Genomic DNA, 24,372 nt, shown 5'->3' on the forward strand with positions numbered 1-24,372 from the left:
CAAGACAAACGATCAAAAGTTTTACTATATGTCCTTAAAATGATGTTTTCGGGGAACTTCGAAACCTTTGTCGGTATCACTATCCGTTACCGAGATCTAGAGGTTCAAAGAGAACCGCAAAAGTTGGTTTCTAGTTGCTTTTGTACCATGGGCTGCACTTATCTGAATAAATAAACACAGAAAATGCCTCAAATTTTAATTTTACTACCTTCAGAAATTTAACTCGAAACACCATTTTCCCGTTTTTGAAAATCTTTGTCCATTATCAAGATACACGCAAAAAACGTGATTTTTTCAAATTTCGAAAGTACCATCTGTGGGATGACCACTTCTACATATTCATGAAAAATCGTCAAAATTTTTGCCATACATTCTTCAGATGATGTTCTCGGGGAACTTCGATTTTTTTAAATATCATTATTCATTACTATCATTATCCCTTATCGAGATACAGTGGTTGAAAATTACAGTACTTGTGCACGCAAAGTATGCAGGTACTTTTGTGGATGAGAAGTAAATGCTGTATTCGCTGATGTAGTGAACACATGGCGTGGTTCTGGGGTGATCGCAAGGGTGCTGAGGCCACCTAGCTATGTTTTTAATTGCCATTTTTGCTCTTTGTAACGGACACTTCACGTCTATCCAGGCTGTAGTAACTTGGAAATTAATCTATGATGCCACCTGACCGCGTAATCAAGTTCAAAAATTATTTTGTCATACAAAATTTTTCGTACTTACAAATCAAACACCGATTTTTTTTTGTATACTGTAGGTGTAGCCTAAAACTGTTGTCCATTTTTATGTTAAGTATAAGGTGAGCTTGCGTTCGATGGGAGATGATTTTGTGTTAATCTTGTATTATGATTTGAGTCAAAGCATGCAAATGTGTCGAAGCTGTCAAAACCTGACTGACCTACGGAATTAGTTTTATATAAGCATTACACCATGCTGTGTCAGGTAAGAGAAAGGAAGTAGCGAAAAATACTCCTGTCGGAGCACAAAAAGAATTGTTCCTGTTCAAAATACTCTGACAGAAAAATGAAAAACCAGCTGCCTCTATTTCCATGTCGCCTTCCTTAACAACAGTTTCCGTTTGCGAACATATTCACGCTTTTTTGTGTTGAAAGAGAGTAGCAGACATCAACGGTGGAAGAGAGAGGAGACAGTGCCAATGGGAGAAGAAGAGAGAGGGCACAGTGATGATAGGAGACAGAAAGTGGCAGTGCAAGAGAGATTAATGGAGATAGTAGTATGGGAGCAAAAGAGATAAGAGACAGCAGAAACGAAAAAAAAGCTGAATGGAGACAATACCTATGCTTTTGGAGTCTCGATCCCCACTCCAGATAGGCGAATTTTACCACAAAAAAATTTGTCCACTTTCCTGCATCTGCCATACACACGTGTTAATGTTTCCCGGTCTAGGGGTCAAAACGCCGAGAAAACCATCCCCAAGGACATGTTGACGAGGAGGCAATGATGGTCGAAGAAAAAGACAGCAGCAAAACAAGCGTAAAAGAAATAGATAGTGGCAACAGGCTCCATTCAGCAGCTTCATATCTTAAGTGACCAACAATGATTGTAATTATGTTAACAAGTGTTTAAAATTTAGAAAATATTCCCTCAAGCCATTTAGAAAATGCACCTGGATTTGTATTTCCTACTGGATCGTAGGTGATCAATCTACGTGACGCTGTTTCTCACTATCCCTTTATTAACCACAGATCTAACTGTTTTTTAAATACTTTAGGAACTAATTCGTTTACTGACATCATTGATAACGTTGTCCTATGTAATCTAGTATAATGAAATTTTGAACACGCACTAGTTGTCATCCAAACTTAACTATAGTCTCCTTCTTAAGGTGTTTCAGAATTTAAAACAATCCATGAAACATTTACTTTTTTATATCTAGCAGATACATCCCTCAGACGTGTTGCTTCTACTGACTGTGGTGCACCACTAACCCTCTAAAGCTCTGCGATTGTAAAAAACAAATGATTCTTACTAGTGACCTAAATTCAGGTACTTACGTACTACTGTTTCACTTACAGGTGCCCAATCTTTAAGGTTTCGTTGACAGTTCTTTGCCATCTGTTGGCTACTAGCACACAGAATTTTCCTTACTACTTGACTGTTTTCTTTTTATGACGTCTCTCAACATTTGACAGATTTGTTTCTACAAGAGCTCTTAAATTTTTTAATTTCCTAAGGCAGATTTCAGTTCCTTATTAACACAACAAAAAGATTGAATAACCAACGAAAGGATAACGTTCTATGAGTCGGAGCGTCGAATGTCAGAATATTGAAAGTGGTAGAGTAGCTAAGAGAACCCGGAAAGGGAAATACTAAGGCACATTCTAGATACAGTGGGAGTCAATAAAGTGGAATGGAAAGAACGGAAGGATTTCTAGATGAATATAGGGTAATGTCGTCAGCAGCAGAAAAGAGTATAACGGAAGAAGGATTCTTGTTAATAGGTAGATAGGGCAGAGATTGAGTTACTGTGAACAGTTCAGTGATAGGGCTGTTCTCATCTGAATCGACAACAAACCAACAGCGACAATACTTCAGGTATATTTGTCGGTCGCAAGCATACATAGAAAGTATATGAGATTATTGAACGGGTGTTCAGTACTTCAGGGGAGATGAAGCTCAAATAGTAATGGTGGACTGGAAAGAGGTTGTATGGTAAGGAGCAGAAGAGAAGGTTACAGGAGGATATGGAATTGGTGACAGGATTGAAAAAGGCAAAAGACTAGTTGTGTTCAGCAAATAATTTCAGCTTGTAATAGCGAATACTCCGTTCAAGAATCGCCAGAGGAGGAGGTGTACTTGGAAAAAGCTGGGAGATAGGGGAGGATTTCATTGATTACTTCATGGACAGGTAGAGATTCCGAAATCACATACTGCTTTGTAAGGTATACCTAGTTATACACCCAGATCACAATTTAGTAATGATAAAGATTAGGCTGAAATTCAATAGACTAGCCAGGAAGAATCAATGCGCAAAGAAGTGGGTTATGGGTATGGTAAGAAAAGAAGGAATACTCCAGAAGTTCTCCGAGGCTATAGCTACTCTTCCGGAGGCATTTTAGTTGAAGAAGAATGGACATCTCAGAAAAGAGCAATCACGGGAGTTGTAAAAATAAGACGTAATTACAAAGAAGGTAGCTACGAAGAGACCATGGTCACAGAAGAGATAGATCAGTTTATCGACGAAGGAAAGAAGTGCAAAAACGTTCAGTGAATTACAGGAGTACAGGAGTAAAGGTCTCTTACGAATAAAATACACTACTGGCCATTAAAACTGCTAAACCAAGAAGAAACGCACATGATAAACGGATATTCATTGGACACCTATATTATACTAGAACTAACATGTGATTACATTTTCACGCAATTTGGGTGCATAGATCCTGAGAAATCAGTAGCCAGAACAACCACCTCTGGCCGTAACAACGCCCTTGATACGTCTGGGCATTGGATCAAACAGAACTTGGATGGCGTGTACAGGTACAGCTGCCCATGCAGCTTCAACACGATACCACAGTTAATCAAGAGTAGTGACTGGCGTATTGTGACGAGCTAGTTGCTCGGCCACCATTTGCCAAACGTTTTCAGTTGGTCAGAGATCTGGAGAATGTGCTGTCCAGGGCAGCAGACTACCATTTTCTGTATCCAGAAAAGCCCGTACAGTACGTGCAACATGATGTCGTGCATTATCCTGCTGAAATGTAGAGTTTCGCAGGGATCGAATGAAGGGTAGAGCCACGGGTGGTAACACATTTGAAATGTAACGTCCACTGTTCAAATTGCCGCCAATGCGAACAAGAGGTGACCGAGACGTATAACCAATGGCCCCCATACCATTCCGCCGGGTGATCCGCCAGTATGGCGATGACGAATACACGCTTCCAATGTGCGTTCACCGCGATGGCGCCAAACACGGATGCGACCATCATGATGCTGTAAAAAGAACCTGGATTCATCCGAAAAAATGACGTTTTGCCATTCGTGCACCCAGGGTCGTCGTTGAGTACTCAATCACAGGTGCTCCTGTCTGTGATGCAGCGTCAAGGGTAACCGCGGCCATGGTCTCCGAGCTGAAAGTCCATGCTGCTGCATACGTCGCCGAACTGTTCGTGCAGATGGTTGTTGTGTTGCAAACGTCCCCATCTGTTGACTCATGGATCGAGAGGTGTCTGTACGATCCATTACAGCCATGCAGATAAGATGTCTGTCATCTCGACTGCTAGTGATACGAGGCCATTGGGATCCAGCATGGAGTTCCGCATTATCCTCCTGAACCCACCGATTCAATATTCTGATAACAAATTCAAAATTAACAGCCTCAGTTGCGGAGTTACCTAGATTTACCTAGGTTTCAATTAGGATATGACGACACTTGGTGTATTTGTATTTTTAGTTTGACAATGTCCATTATGGACAAACATTAGTAAGTGTAATTCTGAAGAAGGTTGGGTTATCCCAATTGAAACCTAGGTAAATCTAGGTAACTCCGCAACTGAGGCTGTTAATTTTGAATTTAATATTTATACAGTTGCTGACAGGGCCGCGAAATGCTGGAAGTATTGCAATTCTGATAACAGTCATCGGATCTCAACCAACGCGAGCAGCAATGTCGTGATACGATAAACCACAATCGCGATAGGCTACAATCCGACCTTTATCACAGTCGGAAACGTGATGGTACGCATTTCTTCTCCTTACACGAGGCATCACAACAACGTTTCACCAGGAAAAGCCGGTCAACTGCTGTTTGTGTATGAGAAATCGGTTGGAGACTTTCCTCGTGTCAGCACGTTGTAGGTGCCAACCTTGCCAACTTTGTGTGAATGCACTGAAAAGCTAATCATTTGCATATCACAGCATCTTCTTCCTGTGGGTTAAATTTCGCGTCTGTAGCACATCATCTTCGTGGTGTAGCAATTTTAATGGCCAGTAGTGTAAATAAGAAGTGCTGGGAAGCTAAAGCTAAATGGTTGCATGAAAGTGTGAAGAAATAGAAAAAGAAATGATTGTCAGGAGTGAATCAGCACATACAAAAGTCAAAATCTTCGGTGAAATTAAAAGCAAGGACAGTAACTTTAAGTACGCAATGGGAATTTCACTGTTAAATGCAGAGGGGAGAGCAGGTAGGTGCAAAGAGTGCATTGAATGACTTGTCTGATGACGCGATAGAAGAAAAAAAAGGAGGCGATAAGGAAAAGACAAATGGCTCTCAGCACTATGGGACTTAACATCTGAGGTCACCACTCCCCTATAACTCAGAACTACTTAAACCTAACTAACCTAAGGACATCACACACATCCATGCCCGAGGCACTATTCGACCCTGCGACCGTAGCGGTCGCTCGGTTCCAGACTGAAGGGCCTACAACCGCTCGGCCACTCCGGCCGGCGGGAAACGACAGGGGATCGAATAATCAAATACGGTGGAAGGAGTAGTTAACATTCCATCATAAGTTCTATAATCATTTTGGGAAATAGCAACAGAACGACTATTCAAGTCGCTGTGACTAGAACTATACCATCAAACTTCCGGAAAAAACATCATCCACACAATTCTAAAGGCTGCAAGAGCCAAGAAGTGTGTGAATTAATACACTATTATCTTAACAGTTGACAAGAATAATATACAGAACAACCGAATAAACATTGAGGATATATTAGATGACAATCGGTTTGGCTTTAGGATAGATAAAGGCAACAGAGAGGAAAAAGGGGGATAAGATATAGAGAAAGACAGGAAATGTACAATATGTACAATAAGGGTGGAAGAGCAAGAACGATGTGCTCGGATTAAAAAGGGTGAAGGAAGGGATACGGTCTTTCACCCCTTCTGTTCAGTCGAAGAAGCAATGATGGAAATAAACGAAAGTTTCAAGATTGGGATTAAAATTCAAGGTGAAAGTGTATCAATGAGAAGATTCGTTGACGATATTGTTATACTCAGTGAAGGTAAAGAAGAATTACATCTGTTGAATGGAATGAACAGTCTAATGGATACAGAATATGGATTGTGAGTAAACCGAAGGAAGACGAAAGTAATGAGAAGTAACAGCGATGACAGCAACGAGAAGCTTAACATCAGAAATGGAAATCAAGAAGCTGCCAAAGTTAAGGAATTATGCTATCTAGGAGACAAAATAAGCCAGAATGAACTGAGCAAAAAGTATATAAAAAGCTGAATACCAGTAGCAAAAATGGCATTTGTGGTCGAGAGTAGTCTACTAGTATCAAACATAGGTCCCAATCTGAGGATAAAAAATCTGAGAATGTACGTTTGGAGCACTGAAACATGGACAGTGAGAATACCGGAAAAGAAGAGAATCGAAGCATTTTAGACGTGGTGCTACAGAAGAATATTGAAAATCCGGCGGCCTGATAAGGATTGGGGAAGTTGTGCGGAGAAACGGTGAGGAAAGGAATATATAGAAAACGGTGACAAGAAGAAGGGACACCGATTGTATAACGTCTGTTAAGACATCAGGGATTAATTTCTGTGGTACTAGAGGGAGCTGTAGAGGGTAAAAACTGTAGAGGAAGACAGCGCCGGCCGCGGTGGTCTCGCGGTTGTAGTAGGCGCGCAGTCCGGAACCGTGCGACTGCTACGGTCGCAGATTCGAATCCTGCCTCGGGCATGGATGTTTGTGATGTCCTTAGGTTAGTTAGGTTTAAGTAGTTCTAAGTTCTAGGGGACTGATGACCACAGAAGTTGAGTCCCATAGTGCTCACAGCCATTTGAACCATTTTTGGAAGACAGTGAAAATAGTAAGGATGTAGGCTGCAAACGTTTACGTTGTAGAGAAGCTGCTGTGCCCATGAGCTACTAACGCTCTTGTCCGCTGCCGCTAAACACCCGCTATGTGCAGGCTGCTTCAGCGGCCACCATAAAGCACTTTGTTAAGAGGGATACGCTGCTCGCTGCCGCCGCGAGTGAAGCGTGTCGGCGACCCTCTCACTCTTGATAAGTTCTGGATATAGCACGAACTCGCTCATACTGCCACAGTGAGCTAGGGAGCTAATCTGCTCATCACCCGCCTTACGAGTATAGCAGTTGAATGGCCATAAAGACTGCGCTGTCGAACCTTAGACCTCAGTCGAAACACCCAGCATTGAGGCGCCCATCCCAAAATCGCCAAGTGCGACAGCATTAGTCGCGCAGAGATGAGTTAAGAAGCACGTAGAATCTGAAACGTTGTGCCGCCGATCATATACTCGCCTCCATTTTCTTTTCATTACCACAAATAGAAATCACAGAAAGATTTATCACACATAGAAGTGCTTACCAAGGAGGGTGGTGGGAACGAGGTTTAGAACACAACAAAGACTTGGCTCAGTCATCAGTCTTCTGACTGGTTTGATGCAGCCCTCCACGAATTCCTCTCCTGCGCCGCCCTCTAAATCTCAGGGTAGAACTTGCAACCTATGTCCTTAATTATTTGCTGGATGTGTTCCAATCTCTATCTTCCTCTACAGTGTTCAACCCCTACTGCTCCCTGTAGTACATTAGAAGTTACTCCCTGATGTCTTAAAAATGTCCTGCCATCCTCACCCTTTTGCTTGTCAGTATTTTCCATGTACTGCTTTCCTCGCCGATTCTGCGGTCAACCTCCTCATTCCGTATCTTATGAGACCAAATGATTTTCATCATTCTTCTGCAGCACCACGTCTGAAATGCTTCGATTCTCTTCTTTTTCCAGCCGGGGTGGCCTAGCGGTTCTAGGCGCTACAGTCTGGAACCGCGCGATCGCTACGGTCGCAGGTTAGAAACCTGCCTCGGGCATAGATGTGTGTGATGTCCATAGGTTAGTTAGGTTTAAGTAGTTCCAAGTTTTAGGGGACTGATGACCTTAGAAGTTAAGTCCCATAGTGCTCAGAGCCATCTGAACCAATCTCTTCTTTTCCGGTTTCCACACTGTCCATGTTTCAGTACTATATAGTACTGTACTCTAAACAACATTCTCAGACTTTCCCCTCAAATTGAGACCTACGTTTCATACTAGAAGACTAGTCCCGACCACAAATGCCATTTTTGCTACTGGTGTTCAGCTTTTTATATCCCCTTTGTTCATTTCAGCCTGGGTTATTTTTGTGCCTAGATATCAGAATTCCGTAACTTTGTCAGCTTCTTGATTACTAGTTCTGATGTTAAGCTTCTCTCTGTATTCATTGCTGCTACTTTTCATTACTTTCGTCTCTCATTCGGTTTACTGTCAATCCATATTCTGTATCCATTAGATTGTTCATTCATTTCAACAGATGTAACTCTTCTTCACTTTTACGGATGATAAGAATATAATCAGCGAATCTTGTCGTTGATGTGCTTTAATCTTGAATTTTAATCCACCTCTTGAATCTTTCGTTTATTTCCGTCATTGCTTCATCGTCTGAAGAGTAGAGGCGAAAGACTATATTCCTGTCTTACACCCTTTTTAGTCGGAGCACATCGTTTTTGCCTTTCACTATTGCTATTCCCTTTTTGCTATTTTACAGGTTGTGTATTACCGTCTTTATCTATAGCTTATCTACATTTTTCACAGAATTTCGAACACCTGGCTCCATGTACCTATGTCCAACACCTTTTCCAGCTCTTCAAATCCAATGAGCGTCTACTGATTTTTTTCAATGTTGTTTCTATTATCTACCGTAACGACAAAACTGCGTCTCTGCTGCTGCATTTACCTTTCCTAAAGCCAAACTGATCGTCATCTACGTAGTCATCAGTTTCCTTTTCCATTGTTCTATATATTATTTTTGTCCGTGACTTGGTTGCAGGAGCTGTTAAGTTGCATGTGTGATTAATTCCCGCACTTGTCAGCTCTTGCAATCTTCAGAATTGCGTCGATTATGTTTTTCCGAAAGTCAGATGCTGGTATATCGCCAGAATCATATGTTCTACACACCAACGCTAATAGCCATTTTGCTGTTACTTCCCCCAAGGGTTTGGAAATTCTGATGGAATGTTACTATCCCTTCTGACTTATTTGGTCTTAAGTCTTCCAAAGCTCATTAAAATTCTGATTCTAACACTGGACCCCCATTTGTACTGTAGTGACGCCTGTTTCTTCTTCTGTCATGCCATCAGACAAGTCCTGTCTCTTACAGAGACTTTCGATGTATTCCTCTCACCTGTCAGCTCACTCTTGTGCATTTAACAGTGGAATTCGCATTGCGCTCTTAATGTTACCTCCCTTGCTTCTAATTTCATACAAGGTTGTTTTTACTTTTCTATACACTGCATCAGACTTTCCGACAATCACTTCTTTTTCGATTTCTTCACATTTTTCATGCAGCCATTTCGTCCTAGCTTCCCTACTGCGACTCGAGTTTCTCAAAAAAATCTGTCGACTGCCAGTATAATCGTGACAGGAAGATCACCAATATGGCCTTTTTCATATCGGGAGGTGTGCAGGAATATCAAAAAACCTATCTGCTCTGTTATTCAATCTGTATATTGAGCAAGCAGTAAAGGAAACAAAAGAAAAATTCGGAGTAGGTACTAAAATTCATGGAGAAGAAATAAAAACTTTGAGGTTCGCCAATGACCTTGTAATTCTGTCAGAGACAGCAAACGACTTGGAAGAGCAGTTGAACGGAATGGACAGTGTTTTGAAAGGAGGAGGACATAAGACGAACATCAACAAAAGCAAAACGAGGATAATGGAATGTAGTCGAATTAAATCGGGTGATGCTGAGGGAATTAGATTAGGAAATGAGACACTTAAAGTAGTAAAGGAGTTTTGCTATTTAGGGAGTAAAATAACTGATGATGGTCGAAGTATTGAGGATATAAAATGTAGACTGGCATTGGAAAGGAAATCGTTTCTTAAGAAGAGAAATTTGTTAACATCGAGTATAGATTTAAGTGTCAGGAAATCGTTTCTGAAAGTATTTGTATGGAGTGTAGCCATGTATGGAAGTGAAACGTGGACGATAAATAGTTTGGACAAGAAGAGAATAGAAGCTTTCGAAATGTGGTGCTACAGAAGAATGCTGAAGATTAGATGGGTAGATCACATAACTAATGAGGAGGTATTGAATAGAATTGGGGAGAAGAGGAGTTTGTGGCACAACGTGACAAAATGAAGGGACCGGTTGGTAGGACATGTTTTGAGGCATCAAGGAATCACAAATGTAGCTTTGAAGGGCAGTGTGGAGGGTAAAAATAGTAGAGGGGCTGCCAAGAGATGAATACACTAAGCAGATTCAGAAGGATGTAGGTTGCAGTAAGTACTGGGAAAAGAAGAAGCTTGCACAGGACAGAGTAGCATGGACAACTCCATCAAACCAGTCTCAGGACTGAAGACCACAAGAACAACAACATCTGCTCACACACCATCAATCCTGATTGGCTGTAAAAATATTCATTTCTTCAACTCAGGTGAAACTATCCGCATCAGGGGCCTAATATTTAAGTACATGGAATTTGCACAATAGATTGTTAAGCCGAAATATTCATTGATATGCTCTGTCTCTGTTTTAGTTCCAAAAGCACTTCTTGATTATGCTAACGTAAAGATCAGCTTTCTCTCGGAGATGAAGCCTCTTTCTAAGAATAATTATTTTGGCGCTTCTCCTAATTATTTTCCACGTTAAAGGAAAACAGTTGGGCATATTAAACTTCAGTTCAGTAATCTCAATGCAACACCATCATCCAGATGTCTTGAAGTTACTAGCAGAAACGAAGCTAAACTGCTGTATCAGATTTTAAACACATTTTCAGACAAAAGTTACGTGATACATTTTCTAGAGGTGATGCCACACAGCTCTTATATGCTTGAAAAGTGTCATATTGCCACCTTGAGCCGCTGGTTAATTCAGTATTTTCAGTGTATTATTCATGGTTTTATTACCAGACGATAGCGGTTCTATATTTTGCCTAACATGATGCTGTCACTATGCATGGGTTGTTTCTTACATTTCCACCAGTTAACTGATTCGTGACAGTTCAAGTCTACAATGTTACTTACGTAAAATTTTATTTCAAATATATTACTGCCCCTCGTATATCCGTACCAATTTTTTAAATGATTCGCCGGCCGGAGTGGCCGAGCGATTCTAGGCGCTACAGTCTGAAACCGCGTGACCGCTACGGTCGCAGGTTCGAATCCTGCCTCGGTCATGGATGTGTGTGATGCCCTTACGTTAGATAGGTTTAAGTAGTTCTAAGTTCTGGGGGACTGATGACCTCAGCAGTTAAGTCCCATAGTGCTCAGAGACATTTTTTTTAAATGATTCATTTTTCTTCAAGATTCAATTCAATAAGACGCTTGACCTGTCCCAACATATAGCATAACGACTGCTATTCAGTTACGCAGAACAAAGACTGACGAAGTTTTTCATTATTATCAGGACTTCATAGCAACATTGACGTTGGACAATCCATAGGAGCTGGAGTATTGTTCCCCGGCTGCCACCAGACACACGATACTGGACGTGTGCTATATTTCTCCCAGCGCTTCCTGATATTACATGCCATCGGAATAATTCTTTGTACAACACATTTTAGCACGAAGTAGCACATGACACAAACTACACTCGTAACACAATTGAAGGGGCACTTTTCGTAACCCCGTATGTGTTGCTCACTTCGATATAGAAGTCTGAAATTTGGCACAAACATGTCTACGATCTTCCTCTGCAACGATGCGAAAGCGTGGCACCCTCAGACTTTACTCTCGGTCTTAGAGATGCTTCAGACAGCGGGGTGTCGACACAAGCGAGAAAAGACCAGAGCTCAGAAGTGCATGAGAAATGTAAATTTGATTAATTATGTCACACTGAGACCAAATTCACCACAGTTCTGCCCAGCGCCAGGATGGACGTGTCACACGACAGGACCCCTCTTATTCACATTTCTCCGCTCCTTTTGACCCCTCTGTGTAGTTCAGAACCACGGCGTCTAGCGTCGCTTTCTTGTGGTTTACCGAGGAAAACACTTCAGGTAAACCACTGCTCAGAAATGATACGAAAAGGCTAGAGGATTTGGCCTTTACCCTCATGTAGAGGGTGGGAAAACAAGAGAGCTTCAGAAATATTCGACAAAATTTGAACGTTATCTGAGTTAGATGCTTTTCCTCCCCACACGCTTCGCGCCCTCCTGTGGAGTGGTCATGGGGGGCGGGAGGGGTGTTGGATTGCTACATATATTTGCGAAAATGAAACGGCAAAGACTCCCTCTAAGGGCTACCAGTTCGGCAACACCCCCGTTGCCACCTGCGCAGCTTTGTTGTTCACTTGAATGATGTCCCTATACAGCGACAGCTATTCACTGATTACTGGCGCCAGCGCGATAGGCAACCATTTCGACACACCTCACGTGAGTGGCACTACGTCTTTGAGTTAGCCCTTGCCGCATGTGAAATTTAAGGGGTTTCGAAAGGGGTGCTTGTCACACCGGCGCCTAGGAATCAATGAATGACTGTTTCTAAACAGGGCCATTTTTTAAAGTGTGTAGGTGTGTTGTGTGACTAGCGCTTCCCGTCGGGTAGACCGTTCGCTGGGTGCAAGTCTTTCGATTTGATGGCACATCTGCGACTTGCGCGTCGATGGGGCTGACATTATGATGATTAGGAAATCGAACCTGGGCCCTTAGGATTGACAGTCTGTCGCGCTGACCACCCAGGTATCTGTGCGGACATTTATGAAGTGAGTAACAAATGTATGTGGGAAGCACCAAGGGTACTGCCGAACTAGCGGCTCTTAGAAGGAGCTTTGCCGTTTTTTTCACGTATGTGACCATGTAGTATGGCCACCGCTCCCCCCCCGCATCATCACGCAGCAGAAGGGTGTGAAACAGGAAGGCTGAAAAAGCATAAATACCCTTTGTTGTTTCGGATCACGTTCAAATATTATCGAATGTTTTTGAACGTTCCGTTGGGGTTCTACCCTGTACATCGGTACAGAGGTTGCTGTGGCACTACACCCCAAAGGAATGCGATCACACTCAACGGGGTTGCAGGCCCACGATGTCCTTAGAGTACGGTTGAATCATCCGGGAAGTGTCAGCAGTGTCAAATGTCTTCAAGAATGTCGTCGTGTTGCTCGTCATAATGCCGTTTTCGGTCTCAAAATGTGTGAGAATCAACGCCCCAAAAGACCGGGTGGTGTTAATGACATCCTTCCGTGCCTTCCGTGCCACGCCTTTGACGATTCTGAGCAGCGGTTTGTCTATAGTGTTTCCCTCCGCCACACGTAAGAAAACGCCATGATTTGACTTACGAGCGTCGTGGTTCTGACCTCCAACAGAGAGGCATCTAAAGAAGGGAGGAAATTTGGGTAAGAGGGGATGTTTTTGAATGTGCCGGCACCTTGCTGTTTGAAGCGTCGCCGAATCCAAGTGTGACGTCGCAGGACGCCACGCTTTAGCACTTTTGCAGAAGACTGTTGCAGGCACATTTGAGCCTAATTCCACTCTTCTTTGTTGCAGTGGATACAATCATGGGATTTCTAAAATGTGATCCGTTAAATGTGTTCCGCAGTGTACATCTACATCTTTTTCGAAACACCACAATTTTCATTATAGAACGTGTGTTCCCATTTTCTGTTCCAGTAGTTAGTAGTGCGCAAGGTAAACAATTTTTGGTGAGTGTCTGTAGCAGCTCGAAACTCCTTAATTTTTCCATGACAGTCTCTTGACGACGTAGAAAACATTCTTCTACCAGCATAACCCATCAGATTTTTAACAGCAGACAACATTGTGTTGCAGAACGCATCTGTCCTAGCGTCTGCTACTGGAGTTGCATGAGCAACTTATTGCCATTGTCTCTTACTACACATCAATGTAGTGAAAGAGACTTCTCTTGTTTGGATGTGATTTATTACCTGGCCGTGCGGTTCTAGGCACTACAGTCTGGAACCGAGCGACCGCTACGGTCGCAGGTTCGAATCCTGCCTCGGGCATGAATGTGTGCGATGTCCTTAGTTAGGTTTAATTAGTTCTAAGTTCTAGGCGACTGATGATTTCAGAAGTTAAGTCGCATAGTGCTCAGAGCCATTTGATTTATTTCCTCTGTCAATCTTATCTGGTAAGGGTCCCAGACTGATGAGCAATACTCAAATATTGGTCAAACGAGGGCATTGTAAGCTGTCTCTTTCGTAGGGGAACAATGTTTCATTAGGACTCTGCAAATGAATCACAGTCTGCCACGTTTTATGTAGTCGTTCAATTTTAAATCGCTCCATACGAGAAATGCCACACATTCGATAGATGTGGCTGCTTTTCGCGACTGTTCAGCGATCGTGTATTCGTACAATAACGTGTTTTCTCGCTTTTTTACGGACAATACATTACACTACTTTCTGTTGCGGCTCAAATGCTAATTCCGACATCAAGTGCTATTCAGTTGTAGGTCTTCCTCCAATTCCTTACAGTTTTCTAGCGCTGAAACAACTCTTGTCACCCACGAACTTCACAGATTTCCCGACGTTATCTACTAGACCATTTGCTGAAATTTTGAACAGCTTTTGCCCTACTACAGGTCTATGGGTAGGCAGGATTAACCTTTCCGACTAAGGATTACTATCATTTGGAAACGACATGCTGTGTTGCATTATGTGCTAGAAACTCTTCAAATCAGTGACGAAGATAGTCTATTATTCCTTACATTCGCATGTACATCATTAAATGACACTGCCAATCTACCTCGAAACCCTTCCAGAGAACGGCCATGCTACCGATAGCTACATCCGTCTGGGCTCGTGGACGACAGAGAGAGGTGAGTTTCACACGATCGTTGTTTCTGGAATCCATCTTGATTCCTTCAGAGGCGTTTTCCGGTCTCCAGAAAGTTCATACTCAGCAAAGGATAAAACGTGTTCTAAAATTCTTCGGCAGACAGACGTAAGTTGTTAGCGTCTGTTCGACTACTATTCTTTAAAACGAGAATGAACTGTGCATTTTTTTTAAATCGCTAGAAATGCTTTACTCCGGCAGCGACCTACGTAGGCTGGCACTAGGAGAGAATGAAGCTATTTCTCTTTAGCTTTGGAGAACCGTATTGGTACTATTTCTGTCGTCTCTCCTCTGTTGAGCGATTTTAGTTGATTTCGTATCTCGCGGTCACTGAGTCATTTATTTAGGTATGTGTACTCTAGAAAGCTCTGATGGGTTTACAAGAAGAGCACCAAGCAATAGGTCAAAGACTCCTCTTAAATTTAGAGAACCTATGTGCATAAGGAATACAAATAAAATGTGCTTCTCAATCTTGTACTTATATGTTTCTCAGTGTCTTTCGGCAGTGCGAACTGATATTAATTTTGCACACATGATCAGCAATCTAGAATAGGCTGCGTGAACGTCTCGTAAGCTCCTTCCCTTGTAGAGAAATTTCTTCAGCCCCACAACCCTCCTTATGGACGAAACATAGTATTTGCCCTGTTTCCTCCAATGTTCATGTGGTAACTTTATGAAATATGCCTCTGGACAATCACGACGTTAATAGCGACTTATTGCGAAGTGTCAATACTGTATTAGTGCCAATAAGTTTAATCGAGGAAGAGGAAAGTTGATCAAAAAACTAAGCAACCGCTGTTAAGTGACACTGAAGATATCTCCATCAGCGTAATGGAAGCGCTCAGTTGGAGAAGGGGGTCGTGTCCACATTTTTCTTTCAAATTACGATTTAGCGAAGATGACTGATCTTTGTATCTATATGCTCCGTTTGAGATAACTGGGGGCATGTCCCACCAACAGAAGTGATCGTTAAAAAGGTATTGAGTTAAAGAGCGGGCTATGACCATATAAAAAAGCCTATAGCGGACCTGTTCCAATAAAAAAAGAACAAACTAGACGATTTACAGAAAATTCTAAAATACATATGTAAAGAGCCAAAACCAGTTTATAACAGTATCTACCAGTTGCCCACGAAACATTAACAAGATAAAGATGAAGAATAATTAACATTGTCTATATTGCTGTATTTTGCTTGTGGTTGTATTTTCGGTACATTATGACTAAACCCGAGTGCTCCTAACAAAGTCCTTTGTTCCTATAAATCTGCATAACACAATCATTCCTCTACAGGTAGAATGCTAATTGCCTCATTAACATCGTCAGTTTCAAAAAGGTGTTATCTTCAGTACACTGAAACTATATTAGTGACCACATCGATGGCTAAAGTATGTTGTAATCGTGGGTATTGTTTCACTGTGGATCCAGTTGCTACTGGTAAATCCGCGATACCACGTTTAAGACCGTTGTGTATTAACACTGTTTTTTGTATCTAATGAAGAATTTTACTTTCTGGGACATGACCTCTTCTCCAACTTACCGATTCAGTTTTAGTAGCTATATGAGCAAGGAGTGATGCTAACTTTAAATAGGATCAGTAGTTCAAAGACAATGAAAAACAGCGCTTTCTGCCCATGATGTCAGTAGTTTTTCGGTTTTCCAGTTGATGAAAGACTTCATGCAACAATTCAACGAGGGTGCAGAGTTCGTGTGCAAAAATCTGGCGGCAGCGGCAGGCACTGAATACGATATCACCAGAATGCTCATCCATGCTACACTGGCTGTAGTTACCGCTTCCATTTTCGGCAAAAAGATGGATGAAATCGAGCCTGATGTGAACAAGCAAGCTGAGGTTGCTGATGTCTTTATCGAAGCCTTAAAGCTAATGCAGGTAAGAGTGTAAAATATTCCTATGCTTATAACGTTATTCCATTGATACCCTGATACAACGAAAAGAGGTATATGACCTTGGTACTGTTTACAGAACTGCATTACTTATATTGTTCTTAAATGTATTTCTATTTGTAAACACTTGTTTCGTCTACAGTATTATGATGTCTTACATAACGTATTCGTATATTATCCGATCAAATGCAGCCAGACACCTCGTTAATGAACATTAATATGGGATATTTCCACTCTTCGCTGTTATAACGGCTTTAAGGTTGGTGGGGACATTTTCAGTGAGGTATCTAGATGTCAGCGGAGGAATGGCAGCATATTGTTCCTCAAGGGCTGAAAGCCGAGAACGTAGTGATACTGGAGGTACTGGATACTGGATACTGGAGCAGAGTCGATGTTCCAGTTCATCCACAGTGTTGGGTCCAGGTCAGGACTCTGCAAAAGCCTGCCCATTTCAGGAATGTCACTCTGCACCTACCATTATCTCGCAGATGCCGCTCTTTATCAGGGTGGACTGATATACAGGTACAAACAATCATCGTCTCCGAACTGTTCCTCTAGTACTACGCAGTACACTGTGTGATAAAATGTGTTCACAGCCTTACACATTTATTGTTTTCTTGAGCACAGAGGACCACATCCTTACCACAAAAAACAACCCCATACTGTAACATCACCTCCTCCATAGTTCACTGTCGGCAGTACAGAGGATGGCACGTAACGTTCTCTAGCCATTCGCTAAACCAAAACGCTTCCATCGTCAGCCTGCGCTCGGTTTAGCGGTGGTTCTTCCTCAGCTTATCCACTTCACAGTCACATCACCAACAGCCGACATGGGCATCTATAGATGGGCTGAAAAGTCCCGGACGGATATAAAGTAATTCATCACTATAAATCATTCGTTTTCAGTCATCCTTTGTCCACTGGTGTCGCCCTTTACACAAACTCAACGGTCACTTAGTGCAATATATGAAGAGCGCCTCGACCGCTGTACCCCTTTCTCTTTAAGTCCATATGCACAGTCATTCCAAACGGTGGACTGCTGATAGCACTTAGGAAATAACGAGTGGTTCCTTCCCATGATTTCATGCTTTTAGTTACAACCACCCTCCAGAATGCTCGACAATTTCTGTCCGTGAGTACATGATTCTGCCTGATCCTGGTTTAGTTGTGACTGTTCCTTCGATATACGTTTCACACTCACATGAGCAGCGGTCAATTAGGGCTGCATTAGAAGGGTTGAAATACTACTGACGGATTTGTTGCTCAGGCGGCATCCCATGACTATTCCACGTCACCTTTCATACAGGCTTGTATGCCTCTCGTGACATGTAGTAGTTAATTCCGCGTTACGTTAGGGTATCAGGGGACTTTTTTATCAGATAGTGTATTATATTGTGCAGAGAGTATTTTGATACACTTTGGTAGCAAAGAATGGGAGGTAATACGTTACTGCATTATTTTTATTATCATTGCAATATATCCCTGTCTGAAAACAAATGTTCCATTTGTAGTTTGATTATATCTTTCTATAAAGGAATCGTAGTACTCCTAATGAGAATGGTGTATAGGGAACAGCAAAAAAAAAAAAAAAAAAAAAAAACATATCGACAGACTACGAGAGGTTGCTGAGGGCGTCATGAGAAAAAAACTAAGGATAGGAACATACATCGAAGAGCCAAAGAAACTTGTACACCTGCCTAATATCGTATAGGGCACCCGCGAGCTCCCTGAAGTGGCGCAACACGACTTGGCACGGACTCGACCAATGTCTGAAGTATTGCTGGAGGGAACTGACACCATGAATCCTGCAGGGCTGTCCATAAATCCGTAAGAGTACCAGGGGGTGGAGATCTTGTCTGAACAGCACGTTGCAAGTCATCACAGTTACGCTCAATAATATCCATGTCTGGGAAGTTGGTGGCTAGCGGAAGTGTTTAAACTCAGAAAAGTGTTCCTGGAGCCACTATGTAGCGGTTCTGAGCGTATGGGGAATCACTTTGTCCTGCTGTAAGTCCATCGGAATGTACAATGGATGCAGGTGATCAGACTGGGTGCTTACGTACGTGTCGCTTGTCAGAGTCGCATGTAGACATACCAGGGATCCAATATCACTCCAACTGCACACGCCGTACACCATTACAGAGCCCCCACCAGCTTGAACAGTCCCCTGCTGACATGCAGGCTCCATGGATTCATGAGGTTTTCTTCATACCGGAACACGTCCATCTGCTCGATACAATTTGAAATGAGACTCGTCCGACCAGGCAACATGTCATTGGCCGACCGCTCATCAACAGTCCAGTGTCGGTTTTGACGGGCTCAAGCGAGGTGTAAAACTTTGTGCCATGCAGTCATCAAGGTTACACGAGTGGGCCTTCGGCTCCGAAAGGCCACATAGATGATGTTTCGCTGAGTGGTTCACTCGCTGACATTTGTTGACGGCCCAGCATTGAAATCTGCAGCAATTTTTGGAAGGTTTGCTGTTCCATCACGTTGCACGATTTCCTTCAATCGTCGTTGGTCCCGTTCTTGAAGGATCTTTTTCCGGCCACAGCGATGCGGGAGAATCGTTGTGTTACCGGATTCCTGATATTCACGGCACCCTCTTGAAATGGTCATACGGGAAAATCCCCACTTCATCGCTACCTTGGAGATGGTGTGTTCCATCGCTCGTGCGCCGACTATAAAACCACGTTCAAACTCCCTTTAATCTTGATAACTTGCCATTGTAGCAGCAGTAACCGATCTAACGACTGAACCAGCCACTTGTCGTCTTATATAGGCGTTACTGACCGCAGCGCCGTATTCTGCCTATTTATATACCTCTGTATTTGAATACGCGCGCCTATACCAGTTTCTTTGGCGTTTTAGTTTATATCTGTAAACGTCATCCATCGACACTACAGAGCGTCTAAGTTATGGGGAAAACGCCAGCCGCTAGGCCAGCTCTTGGGCAGCAAACTGACAGACCGCATTCCCAACACGTTACAATGGACCGGACAGTATTCAGGCCGTCTGGTGGTGTCTGTGGCGTCCACCGCTGCCACAGCAGTACTACAGAGATCATAAGCGAAGTGAGAGCAGAGACGTTAGCTTTACAATTCACCCTTGTAACTCGAATTCCCCGTGGCGTCGCTGGATGACAGTTCCAGATGTGAGTGGCTATCATCAGTTTATCCTTCAAGACATTATTGAAGTAAGTCTGAGTATTTAATCTTATTTTCATTATGTATCTAGTTCACAGCTAAGATACTGAGTTCTCCTGAGATTCGGTAACTTGTTCTGCAATGTAACGGGTGATTATCAGTAAAGTGCAATTACTCATAGAGGTACAGCGTGGGCTGTAATTATCGTGTAGCACCGAAACTTGTTAAATATCTTAATCCGTTAATGAGGAACCCATTTACTCTGGAAAAAAATTAGTTCAACTTGTGGCTACCAGATGCAAATCTGGCGCTGTACACTGTTTACATGACGATATGAGATTCACTATGCCATTTGACGAGCAATTTGTGAGTGAACTATATGTCTACCGAGAAAGTAGACCGACTACTGTTAGTGAAACGGTTTTATGTGAGCGGCAGCAATTACAGTGCTGCATTGAGAGAGTATCTCAGACTGAAAGGCTTGCGATGTCATTAAATGGTTTAATGATCATAATGACAGTCGAAAACATAGGTGATTTTAGTGTGACATCCGTAAAAGGCAGGAGTCCTTATTGACGGGGTTGCTGTTGCTAGAGCTGACCAGGCAGCTCGTGCTCTGGGTAGTGCTAGCACTCGGGTGCAGTGTCACGAGAATTGTCCACCCCGTGGTCAATAGTACAGAAAGTTTTGCCGTCTATTTTACACTGGTACCCGTACAAGATCAAGACGACACAGCAACTGAAACCTCATGTTCTGCAGCAAGGTCCTGAATTAGCTCTTCGGTTTCTGGATCGGATCGACAGTGATGAGACATGGCCAAGCAGTTATATGGAGGTACGAGACACATTTTACTCCACAGAATGCAGTGAATATACAAATCTTCCAAATTTGGCGCACTGTTAAACTGTGTGTTGTGCAAGAAGAACCATTTATCTCTTTATAAGCGTCCACCCGTGGTCTAAGGGCAGCTGGCACAGTAGCTCAGCGTGTTCGGTCAGAGGGTTAGCTGCCCTCTGTAATAAAAAACTGAGTTAATCGAGCAACAACGAACATAAATGGATGTCTCGCGACGTCCGCACGGAGCAAATACAACGAACGTAAACGATCAAAATTAGATTTTTTTTTTAAAGAAAAAGGTAGCATCTTTGATTCATAGTCAAAACGTCTTCGGTTCCGTGTTCGATCCCCGCCACTGCTTAAATTTTGATAAATAATCAACATTGGCGGCCGAAGACTTCCGGCATAAGAAGTCAGCGAATTCTGCCAACGGCCTTATCAAAGAGGGCGGAGGAGCGGATAGAGGTTCAGTGCACTGTCTTGTCCTAGGGGTGGGAAATTGCCCCTTAAACGCGGAAGAATCAGCAATGATCAACGACATGAGGATGCAGAAGGCAATGGAAACCACTGCATTAAAGACACGTAACGTGCATCCACAGGACATGTGGCCTGTAGTTGAAGAAGTGTCATGATGATCTCTCCATTGGCAAAAGATTCCGGAATAGTCCCCCATTCGGATCTCTGGGAGGGGTCGGCCAAGGGGGAGGTTACCATGAGAAAAAGATTGAATAATCAACGAAAGGATAATGTTCTACGAGTCGGGGCGTGGAATGTCAAAAGCTTGAACGTAGTAGGGAAACTAGAAAATCTGAAAAGGGAAATGCAAAGGCTCAATCTAGATATAGTAGGGGTCAGTGAAGTGAAGTGGAAGGTAGACAAGGATTTCTGGTCAGATGAGTATCGGATAATATCAACAGCAGCAGAAAATGGTATAACAGGTGTAGGATTCGTTATGAATAGGAAGGTAGGGCAGAGGGTGTGTTACTGTGAACAGTTCAGTGACCGGGTTGTTCTAATCAGAATCGACAGCAGACTAGCACCGACAACGATAGTTCAGGTATACATGCCAACGTCGAAAGCTAAAGATGAACAGATAGAGAAAGTGTATGAGGATACTGTAAGGGTAATGCAGTATGTAAATGGGGACGAAAATCTAATAGTCATGGGCGACTGGAATGCAGTTGTAGGGGTAGGAGTAGAAGATAACGTTACAGGAGAATATGGGCTTGGGACAAGAAATGAAAGAGGAGAAAGATTAATTGAGTTCTGTAACAAGTTTCAGCTAGTAATAGCGAATACCCTGTTCAAGAATCACAAGAGGAGGAGGTACACCTGGAAAAGGCCGGGAGATACGGGAAGATTTCATTTAGATTACATCATGGTCAGACAGAGATTCCGAAATCAGATACTGGATTGTAAGGCGTACCCAGGAGCAGATATAGACTCAGATCGCAATATGGTAGTGATGAAGAGTAGGCTGAAGTTCAAGACATTAGTCAGGAAGAATCAATACGCAAAGAAGTGGGATACCAAAGAAGTGGGATACGGAAGTTCTAAGGAATGACGAGATATGTCTGAAGTTCTCTAAAGCTATAGATACAGCAATAAGGAATAGCGCAGTAGCCAGCACAGTTGAAGAGGAATGAACATCTCAAAAAAGGGCCATTACAGAAGTTAGGAAGGAATACATAGGTACAAAGAAGGTAGCTGCGAAGAAACCATGGGTAACAGACGAGATACTTCAGTTGATTGATGAAAGGAGGAAGTACAAACATGTTCCGGGAAAATCAGGAATACAGAAATACAAGTCGCTGAGGAATGAAATAAATAGGAAGTGCAGGGAAGCTAAGACGAAATGGCTGCAGGAAAAACGTGAAGACATCGAAAAAGATATGATTGTCGGAAGAACAGACTCAGCATACAGGAAAGTCAAAACAACCTTTGGTGACATTAAAAGCAACGGTGGTAACATTAAGAGTGCAACGGGAATTCCACTGTTAAATGCAGAGGAGAGAGCAGATAGGTGGAAAGAATACATTGAAAGCCTCTATGAGGGTGAAGATTTGTCTGATGTGATAGAAGAAGAAACAGGAGTCGATTTAGAAGAGATTGGGGATCCAGTATTAGAATCGGAATTTAAAAGAGCTTTGGAGGACTTACGGTCAAATAAGGCAGAAGGGATAGATAACATTCCATCAGAATTTCTAAGATCATCAGGGGAAGTGGCAACAAAACGACTATTCACGTTGGTGTGTAGAATATATGAGTCTCGCGACATACCATCTGACTTTCGGAAAAGCATCATCCACACAATTCCGAAGACGGCAAGAGCTGACAAGAGCGAGAATTGTCGCACTATCAGCTTAACAGCTCATGCATCGAAGCTGCTTACAAGAATAATATACAGAAGAATGAAAAAGAAAATTGATAATGCGCTAGGTGACGATCAGTTTGGCTTTAGGGAAAGTAAAGGCACGAGAGAGGCAATTCTGACGTTACGGCTAATAATGGAAGCAAGGCTAAAGAAAACTCAAGACACGTTCATAAGATTTGTCGACCTGGAAAAAGCATTCGACAATATAAAATGGTGCAAGCTGTTCGAGATTCTGAAAAAAAGTAGGGGTAAGCTATAGGGAGATACGGGTCATATACAATGTGTACAACAACCAAGAGGGAATAATAAGAGTGGACGATCAAGAACGAAGTTCTCGTATTAAGACGGGTGTAAGACAAGGCTGTAGCCCTTCTCTCCTACTCTTCAATCTGTACATCGAGGAAGCAATGATGGAAATAAAAGAAAGGTTCAGGAGTGAAATTAAAATACAAGGTGGAAGGATATCAATGATACGATTCACTGATGACATTGCTATCCTGAGTGAAAGTGGAGAAGAATTAAATGATCTGCTGAATGGAATGAACAGTCTAATGAGTACACAGTATGGTTTGAGAGTAAATCGGAGAAAGACGAAGGAAATGAGAAGTAGTAGAAATGAGAAAAGTGAGAAACTTAACATTAGGATTGATGGTCTCGAAGTCAATGAAGTTAAGGAATTCTGCTACCTAGGAAGTAAAATAACCAATGACGGACGGGGCAAGGAGGTCATCAAAAGCAGACTCGCTATGGCAAAAAAGGCATTTCTGGCCAAGAGAAGTCTACTAATATCAAATACCGGCCTTAATTTGAGGAAGAAATTTCTGAGGATGTACGTCTGGAGTACAGCATTGTATGGTAGTGAAACATGGACAGTGGGAAAACCGGAACAGAAGAGAATCGAAGCATTTGAGATGTGGTGCTATAGACGAATGTTGAAAATTAGGTGGACTGATAAGGTAAGGAATGAGGAGGTTCTACGCAGAATCGGAGAGGAAAGCAATATGTGGATAACACTGATAAGGAGAAGGGACAGGATGATAGGACCTCTGCTAAGACATGAGCGAATGACTTCCATGGTACTAGATGGAGCTGTAGAGGGCAAAAACTGTAGAGGAAGACAGAGATTGGAATACGTCAAGCAAATAATTGAGGAGGTAGGTTGCAAGTGCTACTCTGAGATGAAGAGGTTAGCACAGGAAAGGAATTCGTGGCGGGCCGCATCGCCGCATCAAACCAGTCAGTAGACTGATGACCCAAAAAAAAAAAAAATGCGTCTGTGGTAAGGATTCACAATTAGATTTATTTTCATTTTCGACGCGTTCCTCTTTGAAGGGATGATGGTGTATGCTTAA

At 42.5% G+C, this 24,372-nt stretch overlaps 1 protein-coding gene across 1 annotated transcript in view; it reads left to right on the top strand.

Annotated features, from left to right (window-relative positions):
- LOC126355419 (cytochrome P450 4C1-like) overlaps positions 1-24,372 on the top strand; it is a 114,253-nt gene that overhangs the window by 35,609 nt on the left and 54,272 nt on the right. The window contains exon 3 of the mRNA XM_050005723.1: positions 16,422-16,649. Coding sequence (XP_049861680.1) covers positions 16,422-16,649 — 228 coding nt within the window. The remainder of the gene's footprint in view (positions 1-16,421; positions 16,650-24,372) is intronic.

This window comes from Schistocerca gregaria, chromosome 3, assembly GCF_023897955.1.
Source record: "Schistocerca gregaria isolate iqSchGreg1 chromosome 3, iqSchGreg1.2, whole genome shotgun sequence".
In the NCBI taxonomy this organism is placed as follows: Eukaryota; Metazoa; Arthropoda; class Insecta; order Orthoptera; family Acrididae; genus Schistocerca; species Schistocerca gregaria.